The following is a 15,311-nucleotide window of genomic DNA, read 5'->3' on the forward strand; positions in this document are numbered from 1 at the left end:
CCAGCAGAGAGAAGTGGCCAGAGGAGCCCAGGGGACAGCCAGGGACAGGCAGACATGCAGCCAGGGCCCCAGGGCCTGGACAGGGCCCTCCAGGCCCCGTGACGGGAGGACCCCGAGCCCCTGGCCCGGGGAGGGGGCCATGGTGCTGCCTGCCCGACATGTCAGCCGAGGTGCGGCTGAGGCGGCTTCAGCAGCTGGTGCTGGACCCCAGCTTCCTGGGGCTGGAGCCCCTGCTCGACCTTCTCCTGGGCGTCCACCAGGAGCTGGGCGCCTCCGACCTGGCCCAGGACAAGTATGTGGCCAACTTCTTGGAGTGGGGTGAGTGCCTACCTACCTGCATGGCACCCCACAGATTTGGGGGTGGGGTCAGGCCAGAGGGAGGAGGTGGGTCTGGGCTGGGTGTTGGGGGCAGGACGGACACGGGGAAAACCTCCCATTCAGGGGCCCAGAACTTGGGGCTGGGTCTTGGGGCGACATAGTCCTACCCCTGTGCCACCCTGGCAGGGCAGAGTGAGAGGAGCAGAGGCCAGGGCAGCCATGACTCAGAATCATGACTTGGGAGCCATGGGAAGCCGGGTTGGGCACAGCCTCTCAGGGTCCCCCTGCACCCATTTCCCGAGTCTAGGCCTAGGGACATGCTGGGGAGCCCTGTCTCCTAGGACCCCTCCCCACCAAAATGGGCCCTGTGGCCCTCCACCCTGGTTCCCCAGAGCGCAGGGGCAAGTGGAAGGGACAGTACAGGGCAGCTGCCAGGGGTGCGGCCGACAGGCAGGTGTTGGGCGCCAGCCTCTCCAGCTGCTCCAACAGGTGCCCAGGCGCTGGGAGGGCGCGGTGACTCAGGCAGGCCCAGGGAGAACCAGCTCTGCACACAGGCCCCACCGAGCACCCCGTCCACCGCCTGGTTGGAGGAGGAAGAATTAGGATTCTTCTGAGTGGGCCCACTTTCTCTGTAGGTTCCTTCTCCACCTAAAGTCCCTTTTGGCCAAGTCTTCCCCTGGAGACAGGTCCAGAGGGAAGATGCTTCGTCTTCAGCCTCAGCCTCCTGCCTTGCCTGCGCCACTCCCTCCTGGCCCAGGCTCAGGCTCACTTGGGTTTCTGTCTCTCTAACATCTGCCATCTGTCCCTCCACTGGTCTGTCCCTCAGTGGCTTGCTCTTGGTCCTTAGGCTGTGTGTGTCCCTGTCCCCCTCCCTGTTTCCTGTCTCTCTGCCTTCTCCCGCTCCCTCTTTTCTTGTGTCCATCTCTTTCTGACCCAGGCCCTGCTTCTCTCTCCCCATTTTGCAGATGCGAAGGTGGAGGCCAAGGGCTAGACCACTTGGCCTCTGGGAGAACCTTCTCCCCACATCCCCCCAGCCCTTAGTAACTCTCTCAGCTCCTCTTTTGCAGAGGATGAACTGAGACCTGAGGTGGGGGCAGCTCTCCTGTAAGGAGCACTCCTTTTGTGGCCCGAGCAGCATCCTGCGGCCCCTCCCCTGCCAGGCCGCTGGGGCGGGGGAGGGGGCCTGGGTTCCCGCTGCCTTAAAAGGGCTCAGTGTCTTGGCTCTCTCCTCCCTCCCCCATCCTGGGCCCTGGCTGCTGCTTCCCTGCTGGCCCACTCTTCCTGAACCCCGAACCCTCTCCATAACCCACTGGATCTTCCCTCATTCCTAGTTGCACCCATTGCTCTCTCCCTCCTGCCTCAGAAGCTCCCAGCTTCTTCCACCTCCGGGAGTGAGGCTTCCCTCTCCCCCTGCCTCCACTCTCTGCCTTCCCCCTCCCAAACTGCTCTCTGTAACATTGCCAGCTGTAGGACCTTGGGCAGAGGACTTCACCTGTCTGAGCCTTGGTTCTTCATCTGTAGATAAGGGCTAATAGTAAAACCTCCTCCTGGAGTTGAGAGCTAGAGATAACACACTTGACTGTGCCTGCAGCCCTGGAGCCGGAATGCGGATCCACGCTGGCTTTGTCTCCCTCTCCCGTTCCTTCTCCTGGCCCCAGCCCTAAACTCAGGGTTTCCCAGAGTGTGGCACAAGAGCCACCAGTATCTGAGCCTAGGATTAAACTGCAGGCTCTGGGACATGACCCAAAACAGACTGAATGAGAGCCCTGGCGGTGGGCGGGGTCCCCGGGAGTAGGGGCCCGGAAGCCCAGGGAGCTCTAAGAACTGGGCCTATTTCTTCTTCCTCTGTTCTTCAGGGCCTCCCTTTGGCAGAACTTGTTACCTCACCCTGTCCATCCTGCGCCCCCTAGAGCCCTCTGGCCCAGTGTCCTGTCCCAGAAAGGGGTTCCCAGGCATCCCACTTTTCTCTGTACAAGAGCAGTTTTGGGTCCCCAAAGCCTCACATAATGTTTATGTGAAGTCTTTAAGGAGGCAGACTAAGTGCTAAGGGGAGGGGCAGGGGCAGGGGAGACTCAGCGACAGAGGGTGGGACTGTCTCTCCTCGTCTCCAGTGTCAGTCCCTGTGATTCTGGGTTCTCATCCCCCCCCGCTTCGCCCCCTCCCCCCCAGTGGAGCCCATCGCGGAGAGGCTTAAGGAGGCCCAACTGCAGAGGGATGACTTCGAGATTCTGAAGGTGATCGGACGCGGGGCGTTCAGCGAGGTGAGCCTGGAGCAGCGGAGGCAGCTCAGCGGGGTTAGAGACCTGACTTTTCCTGCAGCGGGCGCAATGTTGGAATTCCGGAAGCGGGGCCTTAGAAATTGATGAATGACTGAGTTTAGAACCTAAGGCGGGGCTTGAGGTCAATGGGCGTGGCTTTGCCGAGTTGGGGCGGGGCCAAGTCTGGCCCGGGTTAAGAGTGGAATCCAATCTGGGGGAGCCCTGGTGTTTCCCCGCCACCTCCGCTCCATTACCCTGTTTGGGCTTTCAGGTGGCGGTGGTGAAGATGAAGCAGACGGGCCAGGTGTACGCCATGAAGATCATGAATAAGTGGGACATGCTGAAGAGAGGCGAGGTGACGGCCGGGCTGGGTGTACAGGTTGCTGAGGATCCCCCCTTCCATCCTCCCACCCCCGTCCGCTTCAGCTCCTCCGGGTGCCCCGCAGGTGTCGTGCTTCCGCGAAGAGAGGGATGTGTTGGTGAACGGGGACCAGCGCTGGATCACACGGCTGCACTTCGCCTTCCAGGACGAGAACTACCTGGTGAGCCCCAGGCCAGGCGACTAGAGGGGCGGACCCCCACCCCTGAGGCTGTCAATTATCGAGGTGTGGGCAGGCAGAGGAAGTTCTAGGGTCGGGGAGCTGCCTCGAAATGTATGCGGCAGTCCCTGGGTGTGGTAGGAGCTGGCCTTCCTTTCCCGGGATGGGAGATGTCCCTTACCGCCTTTTTCCCCAGGTGGATTCCAGGGGGCACTACCTGGAATGAGACAGTCTCTAGAGTCTAAGTGGGAGCCACTGGGCAGGGGGTATCTGGGCTCCATACCCTGGACAATCGGGAGGTCTCTGGGTTCTCTTTTTCCTGACTCTCTTGGTCGGGGGTGGGGGAAGTGAATCTCTGTCCAGTGACATCGTGGGGGAACGAGGATTGGGGGTGGGCGTGTCTCTCATTTGGCCTGGGAGATCTCTTGGGGCTGGGGCTGTGGAGTCTCTGCCCAGGGATGGGGCGTCTCTGGGAGTCTTTGTCCCGGGCTATCGGCCGTGGGCGCCCAGGCAGGGTACCGACCCCCGTGACACGCCCCCTCCCAGTACCTGGTCATGGAGTACTACGTGGGCGGGGACCTGCTAACGCTGCTGAGCAAGTTTGGGGAGCGGATCCCGGCCGAGATGGCGCGCTTCTACCTGGCCGAGATTGTCATGGCCATAGACTCGGTGCACCGGCTGGGCTACGTGCACAGGTGGGCGCTGCAGGGGCTGAGAGCCGCGGGAATTGGAGAGCGTGGTCCTTAAGAGGGTGGGGCCCAGGCGGTGCTGCCTAGTGGGGTGGAGCCTGGTGAGATGGCAGGAGAGAGGCTCACTTATCCCTCTCCCTTCCCTTCTTCCCTCCGCACAGGGACATCAAACCGGACAACATCCTGCTGGACCGCTGCGGCCACATCCGCTTGGCAGACTTCGGCTCCTGCCTCAAGTTGCGGGCGGATGGAACGGTGAGCGGTGCGCCGCCCTTGGGCAACTCGGACTACCAATGACGGGTCGGGAGCAGGAACCGGAGGTGCAGCGTGGGGGCGGGGCTGAGGCGTGCGGGCAGAGTCAGGGTGAGGGCAGGACTAGATTTGGAGGGGAAAGGAGGAGGCGACCCAGGCCCTAGCCTGCCTGTGGCTCAGGCTTAGAACAGGCAAAAGGAGGAACTAAGCTCTAGGGTAGTGGTTAAGAGGGGGCGGAGCCAGAGCTAGAAGGGGCGGGGTCAAGCCTAGCTCGGATCCTGTTGGCTCAGGTGCGGTCACTGGTGGCTGTGGGCACCCCGGACTACTTGTCTCCTGAGATCCTGCAGGCCGTGGGCAGTGGGCCTGGGACTGGCAGCTATGGGCCCGAGTGTGACTGGTGGGCGCTGGGCGTGCTCGCCTATGAAATGTTCTACGGGCAGACGCCCTTCTACGCCGACTCCACAGCTGAGACCTACGGCAAGATCGTGCACTACAAGGTGAGCACAGCCCGGGGAGCCCCTGACCTCTCCGCACATGCTCCCAGGTAACATCCCCTCTTTCCCCCTCCTTCCGAGCAGGAGCACCTGTCTCTACCGCTGGCAGACGCAGGAGTCCCTGATGAGGCTCGCGATCTCATCCAGCAGCTGCTGTGTCCCCCTGAGACGCGCCTGGGCCGGAATGGAGCAGGCGATTTCCGGAAGCATCCTTTCTTCTTTGGCCTTGACTGGGACAGCCTCCGAGACAGCGTGCCCCCCTTTACGCCGGATTTTGAGGGTGCCACGGACACGTGCAACTTCGATGTGGTGGAAGACGGGCTCACTGCCATGGTGAGCGGGGGCGGGGTAGGTACCTGCGATCGATCCCTGGTCCGCAGAGGGTACCCCCGCATCCGACTGCCGTAACACTGAGGTTAGGAGAGTACCCTCCTCCTGGGGTCCTGAAATCATATTCCTTCCCCAGAAACACCTGCTCTGTGTGGCCCCAGGGCTGGGAACCCAGCAGTGACCTAGACTCACAGTCCAGTGGAGGACACGGACTTGTCCCCAGACAATGATGCCCCAGAGAAATCAGGGCTGAGATGGGGGCGGGGGGTGCAGGGGGGCGGGCCTCCTGACCCAGCATGAAAGGTCCTGGAGGGCTTCCTGGAGGAGGGGGCTATCTGAGCTGAGACCTGGAAGGATGAGAGGTGAGAAAGCACCATAGAGGAATCTCCCTTGCTTAGGCCATCTCTCTCTCAGCTGTTGTATGAGCTAACCCGTGCTTGTTCAGCCTGACTGCCTTTGTGCTGGGCACAGCGGGGGACACACATGGACCAAGTCAGCCCTGGTCTTTGCCCTCATCTACTTACAGTCTGGAGAAGTGTATAATTATACTGTGGCAAGTGCCTGAGGGAAGCAGCAGGATGTAATAAAAGAAAATGACGCAGGGTCCACTTTAGATAGACCCCAGGCTGGGGTGGGGGGGTGGGAGGGCACTTAAGCCAAGGCTGGGAAGGGGTGAGTGAGGGGCCATCCCTGACAGCCGCTGGTCACCTCACATCTGTGTTTCTCTCCTATAGGAGACGCTGTCGGATATGCAGGAAGGCACGCCACTGGGGGTCCACCTGCCTTTCGTGGGCTACTCCTCCTATTCCTGCATGGCCCTTGGGTAAGTGCTGCCCCTGTGCAGCTTGAGAGGAGTGGACGGGGGTGGGGTGGGGGTGGGGGTGTCCTGCCTCCAGAGGCCCCAGGAGGCTGCTTGGGGTTATCACATCCTGGCCCGTTGGTGCCCAGGAGAATTGCAGGGTCAGTCTCGGAACCTTATTGTCTTGGGACTAAGGGCTTTTAGGAGCCCAGAATTGTAGGACGTTAAATTCTCAGACCATAACTACTTTGAAATTTAGATTCAAATGTAAAACCTCAGAGTCACAGGCTCGGCCTTCTGGAATCTTCTGACCTTCCACTTTTAGATTTCTAGTATACAGTCATGGGACCTCAAAATCTTAGAGAATAAGAAGTTTAGAATTGTTAAGTCAATCTTAAAAGAACACGGACTCACTGAATTACATAACCACAAAGCCTTCTTAAAACATTGATTCTGAAAACAATACATTGCTTATCACAAGTATATTAGAAAACAGGGATGAGAAAAAGGAAGGGCGCCAGCAGCAACCAACGGTCCCTGGCTCACAGCACACGTACTTAACAGCTGTAGGAACATGCCGTATTCTAATCTGTTTTGTTATTGGACAATGTACCGCAAGTGCCATTTCTTGAACAAACTATAACACAATCCTGACCCACTGGGGAGTGTTCTCCTTACTGGGCGGGTCAGGACTCAGCTAACCCGCCTCCCTGTCATGACCCAGGCTGGAGGAACAGCGCAGGTTGGTCTTGGCGCTTGTCGAGCATCTTTGGGTGCTTGAGACATATTTCTACAAGAGGGACTGCTGGGTTGGAGGGGACATCACTTTTACCGCCATTTCATATGCCTTGGGAGGGTCGGTCTTCCTCCCAGCACCTGGGTCTGAGGGTGGGGGGGGTGGCTGCTGTCTAGAGTCAGTCTTGGGGTCCAACACCCAGTCTGAAGACCACCTCTTTGGAGGTGGCCAGAGCTGGGAGTGCCTCCCTCACTTCCTGAGGCCCTTAGGAGAGGGGCCTGTAAAGCGCACATGGAGACGGAGATGGGCAGATCCTAGAACATGGGTTTCCTGACCCCAGGTTCCCGAGGAAGGTGCAGAGAGGCCAGCTTCCAGGGGCCTGAGGCCATGCCAGGGGCAGGCCTTTTCCTAACAAGAGGAGGACCTGTGCCACCAGCCTGGCAATTTGTTCCCTTCACTCTGCCCCTCCCCCTCCTCAAGCCTGGAGCCTTCAGGTCTGGCTGCCCCAGGGCACAGGCTAGGGAGTCCTGGCTGTAAACACAGGGGATCGGCAGCCTCTGCGGGGAGGCCGGCTCTTCCTCCCCTCGCCCTCTTCCTCTCCCCAGGGATGATGAGATCCCAGGCTCCACGCCCATGGAACTGGAGGCCGAGGCGTTGCCTGAGCCATTGCAAGAGCCCAGCCTGGAACCCACGGTGCCCCCACCAGAGGAAACGGTGAGTCTTTAGGAGTCTTTAGAGGAGAGGGTCAGTGAGGGACGAATCGAGAGAAAAGGGGAGGCCTTCAGGGATAGTGTGCGCCCTGGAGTGCTAGGCCCTCTGGGAGCTTCCTCGACAGAAAGAGATGGAAAACAAAGTAGAGACAAGGTTACTTCAGTCAGAAATGATCCCCACAGAGAAATTAAAACAGGTCAGTGAGTGTGCATGGAGGGGAACTCTCTGGGGAGGGGAAGCCCTGGAGAAGGAGGAAGACCACCCATTGGTCAGCAAAGAGAAGGGTAAGGGCTCTGAGGTGAGAACCAGCTGGTTTGCTCTGAAACATGAAAGGAGGGTAGTAAGGCTGCGTTGTTCCAGGAGGAAGGAGGGTGAGGAGTGAGGAGAGGGGAGGCTGAAGAGGCCAGCAGACGCACACCAGACAGGGCCTTTAGTTTTCGTGTGGTGGGCCTCCTCCTGAGGGCACTGAGGGGCCGGAGAGATTCTCCAGGGGAGGGACATGGTCAAGCTGCGTAGTGTTAGAGGAACAGCCCTTTGGTGTGGAAGGTGGATGGGAGGAGACCAGATTAAAGGCTGGAGACGAGGGCTGGGCTGGGTTAGGGAAGGAGGGGGCTTGGATCACTGCAGGAGCTGTGGGGATTCCAGAAAGATCTCGGGGGTGCAGGAATAGAGGTCAAAAGAGGATCCCAGGCCTGGAACCTATGCCTAAGTCTCGAATGCTCCAGGAGCCACAGGCAGCCCTAAGCCCGGTTCCCATACCCAGGCTGAAGCAGCAGTTCCGGAGGCCATTCCGGAGGCGGTGGCAGAGGCCGAGGTGACGCTGCGGGAACTCCAGGAGGCCCTGGAGGAGGAGGTGCTCACCCGACAGAGCCTGAGCCAGGAGCTGGAGGCCATCCGAACGGCCAACCAGAACTTCGCCAGGTCGGGGTCGGGGACAGTCACTACCTTTAGCAGCCTCTCCAGCCGAAATCCCGAAGGGCTCATGGTCCTTACCTCCCCTGCAGCCAACTCCGCGAGGCCCAGGCCCGTAACCGAGACCTGGAGGCGCACGTCCGGCAGCTGCAGGAGCGGATGGAGTTGCTTCAGGCCGGGGGAGCCGCAGGCGAGTCACTCCTCCACCACCTTTCCTGAGGCGCCGGCGGGGGGGCGGGGAGGTGGGCCCGCGGCGTGTGTATACACCTGGGGGAGGGTGAGGGGCCCAGGCTGGGGCACGCCGCGCCACCGCCCTTCTCCGTCCCTCCACGCGCCCTACGCCTCTCTCTTCTCCTTCCAGCTGTCACGGGGGTCCCCAGTCCCCGGGCCACGGATCCACCTTCCCATGTAAGACCCCTCTTTTTCCCCTGCGTCAAGCCTGCTGCCCCCTTTGCAGACTCTGTCCCCATCTCCCCGTACCCCTGTCCAGACTTAGAGGTTCACCCCTACCTCTTTGAGGTTCCAGTCAGCAGACACCCTCCATTCATGCCCAAATCTACCAGATCTCCCTCGGTTCAGGCCTCTCACCAAACCCCATCCAGGATCTCCCTAGATGACCTCCCCGACCTCGCTGTCTCTTGCACCCCGCCGAGGGCGGCCGTGCCGAGCTGGGCTCGGATCGGGTCACCTGTCCCTTCTCTCTCCAGCTAGATGGCCCCCCGGCCGTGGCTCTGGGCCAGTGCCCGCTGGTGGGGCCAGGCCCCATGCACCGCCGCCACCTGCTGCTCCCTGCCAGGGTACGTCCGGCTGCTCACGCCCGCCCGCCGCGCGCCCCCGCCCAGCTCCACGTACCCCAAGCCGCCTCTGCTTAGCTGCGCCTCTGCGGGGTGGGGCCCGCTGCGGGGAGAGAGGATACTCGGGCAGCCAATCAACACAGGCCTCTAAGAGGCAGCCAGTGAGGAGTTGGGACAAGACTTAGGCTTGCGAGCCGACCAATCACAGCTACCCGCGCTGTGAGGGGGCGGGGCGGGTGCAGGGAGTGTGTGGACCCTCTTATGGGCGTAGGCGGGGCTGGTCCCAGGAGCCAATCAGAGGCCCGCGTCGCCAGTGCTGACCCCCGCCCTCTCCCCGCAGGTCCCTAGGCCTGGCCTATCGGAGGCGCGTTCCTTGCTCCTGTTCGCCTCTGCTCTGGCTGGTGCCGCCGCCCTGGGCTGCATTGGGTTGGTGGCCTGCGCCGGCTATCTTGCCGCAGTCTGACCCCGCCCGGGAGCCGCCTTCGCCGCCTGAACCCTAGAACCCGAGACTGTCCTCCACTCGGGCTCCGCTGGAGGGTTTGGTGACCCAGGCACGGCCCAGAAGCCACTCCCACCGCCCCCCAGTTCACAGCACTCCGAGCGTGGGTTTCCGCCCCAGCTCCAGCCCTGTGATCCGGGCCCGCCCCCTGGCGGCCGGGGAGGGAGGAGCCGGGGCCGCGGCTCCAGGGAGGCTTGTAGCCGGGAATGCTGCTGCTGCTGCTGCTGCTGCTGCTGCTGGGGGGATCGCGGACCTCTTCCTTTCTCCGGCCTAGCTGAGGCTCCCGACGTGGATGGGCAAGCTGCGACCTAGAGAAGGCAGCAGGGCCAGGGCTCGGCATCTGTTTTCCACCCTCCAGGCACCCCCACCCACATTGGCTTGCAAACCACAAATCCTCCTTGTGCATGAGGCCCTGCCCTCCCGGGAAGACTCTCCTTCCGCGGTGAACGTCTAGCGCGAGCTCCGCCTTTGCCTTTTGACAGCCCCACTGTTTTCGGGGACTCTCGCGCCCTCCTCACGTGCGCTGCTCTCGGAGCCACAGCCGGCTCCGCCCGCCTCGGCAGTATGGGTATTTATTGACCTTTCCTCCGACCCGCTGACAGGCTCCAGGACCCCAGCACCCTAATCCACGTTTTGGATGCACTGAGACCCCGACATTCCTCGGTATTTATTGTCTTTCCCCACCTAGGACCCCACCCCCGATCCTCGCGAATAAAAGGCCCTCTCGTCTGCCCCAAATTCTGAAATTCCTTCGTGTCCGCTGTTTGCTTTGAGGGCAGGAGGCTTTTCAGTGGGCCAATAGGAAGGCGAGTGGAGGTGGCCAATAGCCTGGCAGCAAGCTCGCGGGAGGCGAAGCGGACGTATCAGGGGTGGGGGTGGGCTGCGGGAGCGTGGCCTCGACATCCGGCCAATAGGAGAAGAAGAGCGGGCCACCAGGAGGCACCGCCTCTTGTCCAGCTGTGGCCCAGCTGTGCCATCAGACCGCGGTGAAGGGGGGTGCTGGGCTGGCAGCTAGCGCAGCCATCCTCCTACCACTGCGCCTGCGCGGGCCACGCGCATCCGTTCCAGGGACTGACTTACGCTCAAGAAAAGTTGCTGCAAACTTTCTAGCCCGTTTCCCCCGCCCCTTCTCCCAGCCAGACCCGCCCCCCTGCGGAGCCGGGAATTCCGAGGGGCGGAGCGCGGGCCGAGATGGGGAGTAAGGGGGGCCTTCGGAGGACCCTGGAGACGGAGGCGTGCAGAAGCTCAGTCTCGGGGCGGAGGCGGCTTCGCGCCCTTAGCCCTCCCGGCGGCCTGTTGCCTTCTCCGTTGTCCCGATGGGGAAACTGAGGCCCTGAACCAGAGGCACACGCGGGGGGGAAGCAAAAAGCGCGGCCTGAGGCGAAGGGAAAACAAAGGGAGAATCACGGACAGACGGGGAGGGGGACAGGCACACACACAGACACTGGGACAGAGACCCTAATAGAGAACTGGGCCTGGCATCGGCGGTGAGGGGGGAGACGCGGGGTCGGCGGGAGAAGATCGGGAAGCGCGAAGTTGCGGGGGGGGTGCGGGGAGGGGAGCCGGGCGGGGGAGGGGGCTGGGGAAAGCCCGAGGGAGGAGGAGAAGGAGGGAGGAACTTCCCAAAGTTGCAAAACATGGCTACCTTGCCTGCGGAGCCGAGCGCGGGGCCGGCGGCTGGGGGGGAGGCGGTGGCGGCGGCGGCGACCGAAGAGGAGGAGGAGGAAGCGCGCCAGCTTCTGCAGACTTTGCAGGCGGCCGAGGGTGAGGCAGCGGCGGCGGCCGGGGCCGGGGCGGGCGAAGCGGCGGTGAAAGTGGAGGGCCCGGGATCCCCGGGCGTCCCCGGGTCGCCCCCCGAGGCCGCTGCCGAACCGCCCACGGGCCTCCGCTTCTCGCCGGAACAGGTGGCGTGCGTGTGCGAGGCGCTGCTACAGGCGGGCCACGCCGGCCGCTTGAGCCGTTTCCTGGGCGCACTGCCCCCGGCCGAGCGCCTACGTGGCAGCGATCCGGTGCTGCGCGCTCGGGCCCTGGTGGCCTTCCAGCGGGGCGAGTACGCCGAGCTCTACCGGCTGCTCGAGAGCCGCCCCTTCCCCGCCGCCCACCACGCGTTTCTGCAGGACCTCTACCTGCGCGCGCGCTACCACGAGGCCGAACGGGCCCGCGGCCGCGCGCTGGGCGCGGTGGACAAGTACCGTCTGCGCAAGAAGTTCCCGCTGCCCAAGACCATCTGGGACGGCGAAGAGACCGTCTACTGCTTCAAGGAGCGGTCCCGTGCCGCGCTCAAGGCCTGCTATCGCGGCAACCGCTACCCCACGCCGGACGAGAAGCGCCGCCTGGCCACGCTCACCGGCCTCTCGCTCACGCAGGTTAGCAACTGGTTCAAGAACCGACGACAGCGCGACCGGACCGGGGGCGGCGGCGGCGCGCCCTGCAAGAGGTGAGGGGACCCGGGCGGCGCCAGTCCCGCTTTCCCGGAGACGTGCCATCCACCAGCCCCCCCCCAATGCCTGTTGTCCTCGGACACCCCTCGCTCACACCCTCAGGCGCCAGCCGAGCGCGGGGAATCCGTGTGCATGGAACGGGCACGCGCCCCGGCCCTCTCCCAGACACCCGGACACCAATGCTCCTCTCGCGGAGGCCGGGAGACCACCTCTCTCTGCTCCACTCAAGGCTCCGTCCCAGATCCCATCCGTGTCCGCGGCTAGACTCGGGGCGGCAGTGAGAAAATGAGGGTTTGCGGGAAAGGAGGAGGGGCCTTTGTCCTCCCCACCGGGCGTAGGGGCTTGTTCAGTCCCCCTTCGCGGCCAGGCCCTCCCTGACCGTTGCTCGGTCTCACCTCCCCCCTTCCCGCGCCCCCTCAGGGCCCAAACAGCGTGGTCCGTCTTCTGTCTTTGTTGTGAAACGTGAACCTTCCCCAGCTCCGGTTTCCCTGTAACCCAAGCCCTTCTCCTCCCACCCTGCGCGTCGGCCTCCAACTCCTCCGACGCCCGGGGAGGAGGGGGGTCGGGGGAGGGCACCGGGAACTGAGCGGGCGACTACCTCCTTACTCTCTCCAAAGCCACTCGGCTGCTTTCAGGCCGACTCCGGAGACTTCAGGCAGCCTGGTTGCTCAGCCTCCGGGGCCCTGAGGCCGAGGAGTTGGGAGAGGAGGGCCTCCTCCCCTCCAAAGCGGCCAGCTTGAGCCTTTAGTCAGTGGTATTGCAGAGGCTCCTCCCTGGGGCCCTCGGGTGGTCTCAGAGAGGAGGTTTCCTAACCCCTTGAAATGGTGCACAGGAACTTGGGCTGGGGAAAGGTGGGGAGGCAGTGGGCGGCTTGTGCTTCCTCCGAGCACTTTGCAGCCGGCTCCGTGCAGGAATCGGGCTGGCCAGCGGGGAAACACAGCATTCGGGACGACAACTCACAATCCTTTCTCCGGCCAGCGAATCTGATGGGAACCCCACTACGGAGGACGAGTCCAGCCGCAGCCCTGAGGACCTGGAGAGGGGGGCGGCTCCAGTGGCGGCCGAGGCCCCAGCCCAGGGCTCCATATTCCTGGCCGGGGCCGCCCCTCCCGCGCCGTGCCCCGCCTCCTCCTCCATCCTGGTGAACGGGAGCTTCCTGGCCGCCAGCAGCTCTCCAGCGGTTCTCCTCAATGGGAGCCCCGTCATCATCAACAGCCTGGCCCTGGGCGAGGCCTCCAGCCTGGGCCCCCTGCTGCTCGGCGGGGGCGGGGGCGCCCCTGCACCGCAGCCCAGCCCCCAGGGGGCCAGCGAGGGCAAGACCTCCCTGGTCCTGGACCCTCAGACTGGGGAGGTTCGCCTGGAGGAGGCTCAGCCTGAAGCCCCTGAGACCAAGGGGGCCCAGGTGGCTGCTTCAGGGCCGCCTGGAGAGGAGGTCCCGGGGCCTCTGCCCCAAGTGGTGCCTGGCCCCCCACCGGCTGCCACCTTTCCTCTGCCCCCAGGACCAGTGACTTCCGTGGCTGCTCCACAAGTGGTGCCACTTTCCCCACCCCCTGGCTACCCTGCCGGCCTGGGCCCCACCTCCCCACTGTTGAACCTGCCCCAGGTGGTGCCCACCTCCCAGGTGGTGACCTTGCCTCAGGCTGTGGGGCCACTGCAGCTGTTGGCAGCTGGGCCAGGCAGCCCCGTGAAGGTGGCAGCTGCCCCGGGCCCTGCCAACGTGCACCTGATAAACTCTGGGGTGGGCGTGACTGCCCTGCAGCTGCCTTCGGCCACTGCCCCAGGTACCCCTTTCTGGTGGCTGGGCGGGGGGTACAGTTACCTCAGGGAGGGATGGCGCTGTCAGTGGGCTTCCTGGGGCAGCGGTGGGGAGTGGGGAGCTCATCCCCGGCGGGTCCCAGACCCTCCAGTGCCAGGCAGTACCCTGAGGCTCGAGCCACGCAGACTTGGCCTCACCCTGACCCTGAAGGGGCTCCTTTTGCCTCCGGCTGATCTCCCTGCCTGCCCTCCAGCGGCGTACTCTTCACCTCTGCGCCTGGCCCCTCTCCTCTCCCCACAGGAAACTTCCTGCTGGCCAACCCCGTGTCTGGCAGCCCCATCGTGACAGGTGTGGCCGTGCAGCAGGGCAAGATCATCCTCACCGCCACCTTCCCCACCAGCATGCTGGTCTCCCAGGTCCTGTCGCCGGCCCCCAGCCTGGCCCTGCCCCTGAAGCCAGACGCGGCCATCTCAGTCCCCGAAGGAGCCCTCCCGGTGGCCCCCAGCCCCGCTCTGCCGGAAGCCCACGCCTTAGGCGCACTGTCTGCGCAGCCGCCCCCCGCCCCGGCCGCCGCCAGCCTGCCCTTCTCCCCAGACTCCTCCGGCCTCCTGCCCGGCTTCCAGGCGCCCCCGCCCGAGGGGCTCCTGCTGTCGCCCGCGGCGGTGCCCATCTGGCCAGCCGGGCTGGAACTGAGCGCCGGCACCGAGGGGCTGCTAGAGGCAGAGAAGGGGCTGGGGACGCAGGCCCCCCACACGGTGCTGAGGCTGCCGGACCCCGACCCAGAGGGGCTGCTCCTGGGGGCCACGGCGGGGGGCGAGGTTGACGAGGGGCTGGAAGTGGAGACCAAGGTCCTGACCCAGTTACAGTCGGTGCCTGTGGAAGAGCCCTTGGAACTGTGACCCGCCGGGCCCCGTGGCCTCCCCTGACAATGGTGCTCGAGGACGGCGGGGAGGAGGGAGCCTCTCAAACACGAAGACGGCTGCCATCCACACACACTACACCCTCCCCGCGGCTGCTCAACCCCTCCACGCCCTGGAGGCCCACTCCTGTCCGGGCACCGTCCTCTGCCGGGACGCCTCCTCTGTTACAGCCCTCTCCTTGCTCTGCCTGCATGGGGAGGTTTGGGGCTCCTGACTCAGGGGCTCTGCCCCCCTCGACCTGGTACTAGCTGTGAGCTGAAAGCCCTGCCGAATGGCTGGATTTCCAACCCCCTTGAGCCCTCTCCCTATCACTCCCTGAAACACTATTAATAGCTCCACTGACATCCAGTGTTCCCAGAACTGCTTGGAATCCGAGGGTGGAGGACGGGCAGTCCTGTGCCCAGAGACGGACAGGCTCTCCCCGCCGGGCCCTTCCTGCCCACGAGGGATGCGGGTGTGCGGTCTGTGGGCCAGGGTCCTCCGTTAGCTCCTCCTGGACTAGAGCCCTCAGTAGCACGTCCAGCCCCAGACCAAAGATCCCTTGACCCTCGGGCCAACCCTGACCCCTGTGTCTAGTTTGTATCCTAAATCTTTATTTTTCTAGGACATGTTATGCCTTCATTTCAATTAAAATAAAGTTAACAGACAACTAGAACCTCGGGGGGTGTGGGTTATCTTCCAACGACTTGCCCAAGGAAAAGCTGAAACACAAAAAGCTCACCTTGAGAGTCTGGCTTTCTGACCAGATGTTCTCTGAGGGGAAACAGGGCTGGAGATCAGATTTGTGGTGTTGCTTGGGAAGACGCCTGCCGGGAGCAGGGCTGAGAAAGCAGGAGACCAGGGGCCCGGCCCTGTCTCTTGCT

The 15,311-nt window shown here is 63.4% G+C and overlaps 2 protein-coding genes across 14 annotated transcripts; both read left to right on the forward strand.

Moving 5' to 3' along the window:
- DMPK (DM1 protein kinase) lies at positions 1–10,045 on the forward strand. 13 transcript variants are annotated; one of them, XM_060085487.1, is made up of 16 exons: positions 1–318; positions 1,977–2,033; positions 2,486–2,579; positions 2,848–2,931; positions 3,023–3,118; positions 3,662–3,810; positions 3,966–4,059; positions 4,347–4,553; positions 4,635–4,898; positions 5,615–5,703; positions 7,021–7,129; positions 7,890–8,047; positions 8,131–8,228; positions 8,400–8,446; positions 8,750–8,835; positions 9,173–9,904. In XM_060085487.1, the coding sequence occupies exons 1-16, from the start codon at positions 140–142 to the stop codon at positions 9,330–9,332; spliced, it is 1,971 nt and encodes a 656-aa protein (XP_059941470.1). In that variant the 5' UTR covers positions 1–139; the 3' UTR covers positions 9,333–9,904. The 13 variants fall into 13 exon arrangements, with proteins under 13 accessions (XP_059941470.1, XP_059941464.1, XP_059941466.1 ...); XM_060085481.1 differs by lacking the exon at positions 1,977–2,033 and having other exon boundaries at positions 2,488–2,579; positions 8,746–8,835; positions 9,814–10,018; XM_060085483.1 differs by lacking the exon at positions 1,977–2,033 and having other exon boundaries at positions 2,488–2,579; positions 9,814–9,995.
- A 902-nt stretch (positions 10,046–10,947) lies between these two features.
- On the forward strand, positions 10,948–15,089 carry SIX5 (SIX homeobox 5). The gene is made up of 3 exons (XM_060085472.1): positions 10,948–11,768; positions 12,751–13,553; positions 13,829–15,089. The coding sequence occupies exons 1-3, from the start codon at positions 10,969–10,971 to the stop codon at positions 14,425–14,427; spliced, it is 2,202 nt and encodes a 733-aa protein (XP_059941455.1). The 5' UTR covers positions 10,948–10,968; the 3' UTR covers positions 14,428–15,089.
- The last annotated feature ends 222 nt before the right edge of the window (positions 15,090–15,311 follow it).

This window comes from Mesoplodon densirostris, chromosome 19, assembly GCF_025265405.1.
Source record: "Mesoplodon densirostris isolate mMesDen1 chromosome 19, mMesDen1 primary haplotype, whole genome shotgun sequence".
In the NCBI taxonomy this organism is placed as follows: Eukaryota; Metazoa; Chordata; class Mammalia; order Artiodactyla; family Ziphiidae; genus Mesoplodon; species Mesoplodon densirostris.

What these genes read in the sequence shown, in the direction of transcription:
- SIX5 (XM_060085472.1), top strand. Translation starts at nt 10,969, where the DNA reads ATGGCTACCTTGCCTGCGGAGCCGAGCGCGGGGCCGGCGGCTGGGGGG. An exon ending in GGCGGCGCGCCCTGCAAGAG is followed by an intron (nt 11,769 to 12,750) that starts GTGAGGGGACCC and finishes TTCTCCGGCCAG; the next exon opens with CGAATCTGATGGGAACCCCA. An exon ending in GCCTTCGGCCACTGCCCCAG is followed by an intron (nt 13,554 to 13,828) that starts GTACCCCTTTCT and finishes CTCTCCCCACAG; the next exon opens with GAAACTTCCTGCTGGCCAAC.
- DMPK (XM_060085487.1), top strand. Translation starts at nt 140, where the DNA reads ATGGTGCTGCCTGCCCGACATGTCAGCCGAGGTGCGGCTGAGGCGGCT. An exon ending in CCACCAGTATCTGAGCCTAG is followed by an intron (nt 2,034 to 2,485) that starts GATTAAACTGCA and finishes CCCCTCCCCCCC; the next exon opens with AGTGGAGCCCATCGCGGAGA. An exon ending in GCAAGATCGTGCACTACAAG is followed by an intron (nt 4,554 to 4,634) that starts GTGAGCACAGCC and finishes CCTTCCGAGCAG; the next exon opens with GAGCACCTGTCTCTACCGCT.